This window comes from Tachypleus tridentatus, chromosome 7 (genome assembly GCF_004210375.1).
Source record: "Tachypleus tridentatus isolate NWPU-2018 chromosome 7, ASM421037v1, whole genome shotgun sequence".
NCBI classification, from domain to species: Eukaryota; Metazoa; Arthropoda; class Merostomata; order Xiphosura; family Limulidae; genus Tachypleus; species Tachypleus tridentatus.
In genome coordinates, this window is record NC_134831.1 from 140,076,493 (window position 1) to 140,084,519 (window position 8,027).

An 8,027-nucleotide genomic window follows, 5' to 3' on the forward strand; every position below is an offset into this window, starting at 1 on the left:
TTACACAACATTTCATGAAAGAAATATAGTTTTTCTTCTAATCCATAACCGTGATAAATATTTATTGCATAGTCTATTGAACTTTTCTCTTCTGAGAAGCTTATAGTCTACTAAATGTAAGAAAATGGTTTACGGTTCTTTAAAAATGTATCTCAGAACAGCTGGTATGGGTATTAACACTTTTACTGACAAGGAGAGAACAACATCTTTAGGTTAAGATGACCTAGGAAGGTTGAAACGCTGTTCTCTCCTTAACAATAAAAATGTTAATACTCATATCAGCCCTTCTGAGATACATTTTTATTTCAAGTGGGTTTCTCGTCACAAGAATTACGGTTCTATAGAAAAGTAGCCAGAAGGCATCCTGACTTATACCCCCGTAATTCACGCACTGGTGCGACTGGATTCCCATGATTAAATGTTAGATTATTTTCATAAGTGCTGGGGGCTCATTTACTATTTCTATTATACACGTGAGTATATTCAAACCTCTGTAAAGAGTACTTGGCCAGAGTAATATTTCTCTCACTGTATGCCTAAAAGCATGTTTCAGAACAAACAGTAATTTTGACCTAACCATAATAATTTTAACACCTACATATCTGGCTAAGCTAGTATCCAATAGAAAAAACAAACAACTGACTGTTCAATCTGATTATGACTTAACCCTTCTGGCTCATTTGTCCTCTTTACCACCATTCAAGGTATATGTTCATTTTTTTTTGTATTGCTACTTCGTTCTTATCATCATGGAAGAAAATATATCAGAGAGCTTTATTTTATGCTGATTTTGAACAAAGAAGTAATGATCCAACTGTCTCCAATACCCTGGAGGCTAACCTAATGTTACGTGAATGAAGAACAATTATATGAAATTACTATTTCCGACTTGTCTGGCACATCCATGGATGATAACATTATCACCAGAAGTTCCATTCACTTGAATCAAGTTGGAAGCAAATAAAAACAAGATAAACCACCAAAAGTCCTCGAAACATTTGCTGCAGGATGTTCCACCATAAAACACCAACAACATTTGATGTGCTTTCATCTCTGAAACAGGAATTTGTGTCTGCAGCATTATCGACATTCACTCAACTTCACGTGCTTCAGAAGGTTGTTGTCCTCATATGTTATTGTCAGGACCAAGCTTTAAGGTGAGAGAGTATGGACTTTGTCAGGACTAAGCTGTATGGTGAGAGAGTATGGACTTTCTCAGGACCAAGCTGTAAGGTGAGAGAGTATGGACTTTCTACAAGTGAAGAGAAGGTTGGAAATAGAAGCTTGGTAATCCACGGAATTATAGTGTACATGTAAGTGAATTTTGCATCTAATGTTAAAATATAAAATGTGGCTGTAGAAAAATGATGTCATACCAAAAATTTACAAATATGTTTTAAAATGTAAAGGATATAAGAGTTATACAACAAATATATTTATAAAAAAACACCTATGTTAAACGTTGAAAGTATTTAAGTTTTAAGAAGTAATTCATATATGTATATACTACAAGTACGGTAACATAAAATCTAATTGTTTAAAAGGTGTCTATAAAGGTTTAGAAGGCAACATATATAAATATGATGTTAAGGATAATACTTTTAAAATGTTAAATATGTCTATATATATTTGTACATATGGAGAAAACAATGGTATCTATCCCCCATTGAGCCGAATGTAAGCTTAGGGACTTAAAATTCTAATGTCTGAGGTTCTTCTCTGTGGTGAACAAAATGCAAATAACCAATTGTGTAATTAACGCAAAAACAAACACTAATGGCTGATTATACATCTATCATGGTCAAAGAGGGCCTGCAAAAGGAAGAGAAAATGCACATTTCGTATTTTCTGTTTTTCCTTAGTCAGGAGAACATTTCATGTGCTCCTAAAATTTCGAAACGTTTGCCTTCACATACATTTCTAGATGCGTGTATTGATTTAACACTAGAGCTTTAGTTAATGTTCTTTTGCTTTAGTCACCTATTGTTTTGAATCATTCTTATATGATCTCATGTCTCCTATACTGGGAGAAAGAATACTATAAAATAGCAAACACTATGTAAAGATGGACAGTGATCTTTTCTGTAGTGCACCTGAAAATACCTTAAAAGCTTGCTTACGGGAGACGTTTAAAGAACTTATTTGGTTAAAGAAAATATTCTCGCAAAGTCAAAGAAGAATGATAAATATCAGTTGTTTCGTTATATATATAAAATAGTAAAGATTTACATTAATGGCTTTTTCCCCAATTATTTTCCACACTGTGGATCTTCACGTTTGTGTATTATAATGATGAAGACATCAAATATCTTACCACAGAACAGACCACGGCCAGAGCTATTAATAACAATGCCAGTGTTAAGCTCTACGTTACATGAACAGTTTATTTACTCCACGTGCACGATAAGATATTAAATGAACTACAATTTTATTGAACATCATTGAAACTGGCGTTTTATCAACTATTATTAGCATTACTTCTGCTGCTTCATTAGAGTAGTAAGTTAAAGTTTAACCTTCTTACTTATCTTCTTTTAGCTATAATTTATAATGTATTTGGAAACTAATGTAGAAACTTTTGTATTTATTTATTCTGAACCTACAGTGGATCCGCAGACTGTCTGAAGGCTTATAACACTAAAGACTGTTTTTGATACAAATGGTGAGTACAATACTGATAGCCCCTTGTGTAGCTTCGTGCATAAAACTAAATAAATACTTATCTTGTAAACTTGGCTTAATGTTTTATACTCTAGAAGAGATCCTTAGCAGAAAAAATAAAAGTAGTTGGGTGGGGCATTTGGGCACCAAAACGATACCACATCAGTATATTTCTAGTGATCGTAACTTCATAAAATGGCTGCAAAGGGCGTGCTGCTAAAGGATAGGATAGGATAGAATAATAAAGTCAGTTGTTTCATTTAACATTTAAGTACCAATTTAGTATACAGCTAATGTACTGACTATAGTTTTAACTGTTATACTTAATTTGCATGAAATACTGTCACATTTTCTGGTATTTTGTACGTAAAACATTCATTTGCTAATTCGTTTCAATAATTTATGTATTGTACATCCATTTGCCCTGAAAATAACATTTATTTGGACTTCACTTTTAGTTTTATAAGTTTATTTGCTTCACTAAAGTTTAGTATTAAAAGATCTATATACATAACTATGTATAACCATTCCTACTGTAGAAGAGCAGAAAATTATATTCTTACTTTTTTATGTAGAATATTTTACAAATCTTTGTATAAAGCTCGTTTCTTACAAGTTTGAAACTATTTGTTTATAGGTAAAACACTGGTTTTTCAGAAAATGATTATATACCACCTTAAGCAAATAAGTAATACTCTTACCTTGTTTTTGCTACACTTTTACTATTGCTAGATACCTAATGACCAATGTCTTTAACTCATATAGTTGTGTAAACTCTTTGTACTCTGCTGGTTACTATGAAGTTTACAAAGCTTGACATTCGTGTAAGATAACTGACATGTTCATTAAAGGTTAAAACATTAAATACTTTCCTTCTATTAAAGTGACAGATTAGAAATTCTATTCCCATATCTTTCAACATTTTTCTTTATCTACATTACAACAAGTACAGTCGTTAGTTCACCAAAAGCCAAATACATTCTTTCACAAATGAACATAGTTTATAATCAAAAGAGTTTGTGAGTAATTCATGTATTTCGACGAGTTCAGTATTAAATGAACCAAGTTTGCTATACAAAGTTAAAAGTCATAAGTCAATAGTTTACGTTAACAATAAAAAATTCTTGACAATTTTTTTCAAGTTTGCTATTTCTCACAATAGAAGATATGGTAGGTTACAATAAAAACACAAAACAATTTACTGTTTATCATTACATAATGTACTTTACAACAACGATGCAAAATCATAGACTTAACAAGTATCACGTATTGAAACAATTAATAATAACAGTATTAGATGTACAAATATATTATTAATGTAAACTAGAAACAGTAAAATACTGTTTAAATTAGCTTCCCTGCAACGTTTTTCATTTTACATTATGTTCATATTACTATATGTTCATTTCAGTTAGAGTTTACATTTTTTCATGTGAATATTGTAGTTCATACGTGTAAAAGTATGTGAAAACAAACACAATTTGTCACGACACATTTTAATACACCGTACAAATGACGTGTAACTACATGAATTCATGAATAGAGGGTTCAAACAAGTGCATTATAGCCAATTATAAATAGTTTATGACATTAGCAGTGTTATTTGTTCACGTTTTATTTTCAACGGAAACCAAGCATGTCAAATTTTGGTTCGTAGGATCATATATTTGACCTAAAGATTTAGAAAAACTAGTTTAGCGTCTATTTTACATTTCGAAATAGATATTTTCTCACAGAGATTTTGAAACTCTTAATGTAACGTATGATACGTTATTTTTATCTATACTTTTATACAAAGATCACGAAATATATTACTCATCAGTTACAAATCAGTGTTCTGTGGTTTTTCTCATACAAACCCATGTTTCGTCATAGCCCAATAGGTTTTAAACATCATTAATATATTCAAGTAAAACTACAGACTTAGCAAATATCAAACATACTGACACATTTATTAAGAAAACTTCAAGCTAGAAAAAGACGACTTTATCCAAGATTTATGAAAAATAACGTTTATGCATCTCACCTTTTAAGGTTTTAAGAATAAACGACATCTGTAAAATAAATGGCAAAACAAAAAGTTCTTGACAAGACATCTAAATGTTTTTGCTATTATTATTTCTTAATAACAAAAAAAGAAAAAGAGATATGTTTTATTCTAATTTCGAAATCCATCAAGTTTACTGCGCATAGTTTATCTTCACAGAATATACTTTACATACAAAATAAATTGTATGTAAGTCTGACTTAATTATAAAGAACAGATTATGTATGTCAATGAACTTAACAATCAGTAACATATGAATTTAACGATCATTGCGCTTGACATAACAGTACAAAAAAACCTAAATGTGCATAATAACATGCTTAAATCTTAAAGGCATGTTAAGAACTTATTTCCTATTTTTAAGTTAGTACTTTCTGTTTTCTATATTGATAGTTCAAAACTAGTATTGTTGACAAATATAACTTACCAAGAGCTTTACATAATCTAGCTACTTTAGGGTGTGCTTGTTTAGGAACTGAATTAATTAATAGTATCGCTCATCTTACAGTTTAGTTTTTATTCTTTAAGTTTATCCAAGGGACAAATTCCGCTGATTACTCAATAAACTTTGATATTTAGAAATAATGCCAACACAAACATGTATGGATTATAGAAAAGTGGATTGTCAAGAATAAATTAACTTTCGTACAGAGCATTCTAGTTAGAACACAGAGTATTCCAGTTAGAGTACAATTACTGGATACTTTCTAATCAGACTCTTCTCGAGACCTTTGTTCATTAGTCATAAGGTTGTCAATAGCCTCAACCTGTTTCATTTATGTATTATTTGAGCAAAATGAAAAGAAACTAGTAAATTTTAGATTCATCTGATATATAACAACACAGAATAGTGACTATAACTGTAAAAGCCCCCTAGTGACATAATGGTATATCTGTAGACTTATACTGCTAGAAACTGGACTTTGACATTCGTTGTGGGCCCCTTTGTGCTTAACTTCAAAATAACAGTAACTGTAAAAATTTAGATTATTCTAGCATATATTCTGAGGATTTGCGAATGTTATAATTTACATGGAAATTAGATATTAACTGTAGTAATGGCAACGTTTATCATATAGACTGTAGATTGATTCAAACACCTTACAATGCACTGTAAGATATTCCATTAAGTAAATATTTATAGTAGAGCGGACACTTCTTTATAATAAAAAATGAGTTTTTTATCGTGCCCAAATTACTTTTTTGTAATTAAGATTTTGAAATGCGTTTAAAATTGTATTTAATCTTAACATCAGAGGTGCAGGCTTCATAGAGTTTGCCGGAAGTTAAATCCAAGTTTAAAGTCATTTTCGTCTGATAGGTTGGCACGACGATCGCTGATTGAAGCAAAACTTCGAGAATTATGAGTGACGACCTCATTCCAGTTCTACTGAGACGTATATCTTTTCGCTTTCGTTCATTTTACTTGGTACCATGCACCAAAAAAAAAAAAAACGCCTGCAGTCAGTGTCACTCAGAAACATGGCTAACTGCGCCTTCATCATGCTGTTTAATTTTTAATTCATCTGCTGATGCGTGGAATAACAGTATTTAAGCTAATAAACCACACCTTTTCTAACGAGTATATAAAGACGTGTCTATCACTGGTTCAAGCATCACACTACTACTGAAAATATTTTGTTGCAAACGTTCCACAGGTTTCATCTGTAGCACAAACATGAAGGCTATGGTAAGTCCTTTATCACCGTCTTCAAACATTGGCCATTCTTGTACATGTTTCTTAAGTCTGTAATGTACAAATAGTATCGAGTGATTCTTTCATGCAATCAATCTGTTGTTGTGGGAAAGAAAACCTGATGAATATTATGTTTCTGAACTTTAAGTTGATAATCCAAATTACCAAAGTTTTCAAAAACATCTTTGATATATCTATAACATTTAAGATAAAATTATATTGAAAAAGTTGTTCATTTGTAGGGCTATTCTAGATAATTACCAATAATACAATTATATTGTTTGTAGTTTGCCTGTATGTTGATTCTGGTGGCTGTTGCCAATGCCATGGCTGGTTACCTTGGTTATGGAGGATACGGTGGTGGTTATGGAGGCTACGGAGGCGGACTAGGTGGCTATGGCGGATACGGAGGCTACGGAGGTGGATTTGGTGGCTATGGCGGATACGGTGGATACGGACGTGGATATGGCGGATACGGTGGTGGCTATGGTGGATACGGACGTGGATATGGTGGTTATGGTGGTGGCTATGGTGGTTACGGACGTGGTTATGGTGGTGGCTATGGTGGTTACGGACGTGGATATGGTGGTTACGGTGGCGGCTATGGCTGGTATTAAAAACCCAATATGCAAGATGTTTTGTAAAGGAAAAGTGAATTAGGAGTGATATTATCATATGCACTCCATATTAAAATATTATAATATAATTTCTCACAGAAAATTTCCATAACTGGATTTTACAGGTGCAAACAGCCTCTTTAAAGTTTCCGTGTTGTCGCTTCTTTATTTTCCCAGTTTCAAGTTACCTCACATTTGATATTCTCATGAATTATTGTTAATATTATGAATAGAAACTAACTATATGTCTCTCATATATATCTACATTAACAGCGACTTAATTCATAAGTATTTATTAATACTTTCTGTGTAATTGAATCGTAAAGAAATATCATTTATTTACTAGAGAAAAACATTTATTTGCTAAATATTTCTTTTAACTATGTCTCTTCACAAAATTAATGCAAGCAGACGAACCACATACAGGTTTTGTATATAAAACTAACGTAATGAAATATAATATCGTTAAAGAAACGTTAGTTACATATTTCACTCTGGAACATTGCTGGTGTACAATAAATACTTTGTTTTACTTTTGTCTTGTGCATGTTTCTTTGGAGATTTGCACTTTAAATTTTGTGATATTCGCAAACCTTTCTTCTTATGGGATAAGCATATTAAATATTATTTTACTGCATTTTATATTTGCACTGTTGTAACAAAAAAAACACCACACAAAACATGAAATTCGTATAAAGGACCAACTGTTTCGTTTATTTTTATTTAAGAGGAAAGAAAATGTTATATTTCAAAGAAACGTTGGCTCTTCCAGTGTGCAGGTGAAAATGAGCTGTAGCAATTATGTTTTAACACATTTTACAGTGTGTGTAACACAATTACTATCAACTTATCAGACGTATTATACCGCCACTCTTTGAATCAGTGAAAAAAAATAGTTACCCATTTATTTTATACAAGCATAGCCTGAAAAGGATGAAACTGATATATTATGAAACATGTGTAATACGAAAGCTTTTATATATATATATATACACACACACACATT

General features: G+C 31.6%; 1 protein-coding gene across 1 annotated transcript; it reads left to right on the top strand.

Moving 5' to 3' along the window:
• Positions 1 to 264: 264 nt before the first annotated feature.
• Positions 265 to 7,553, top strand: LOC143256740 (uncharacterized). Its single transcript, XM_076514357.1, has 4 exons — positions 265 to 1,313; positions 2,606 to 2,662; positions 6,030 to 6,398; positions 6,692 to 7,553. The coding sequence occupies exons 3-4, from the start codon at positions 6,387 to 6,389 to the stop codon at positions 7,019 to 7,021; spliced, it is 342 nt and encodes a 113-aa protein (XP_076370472.1). The 5' UTR covers positions 265 to 1,313; positions 2,606 to 2,662; positions 6,030 to 6,386; the 3' UTR covers positions 7,022 to 7,553.
• The last annotated feature ends 474 nt before the right edge of the window (positions 7,554 to 8,027 follow it).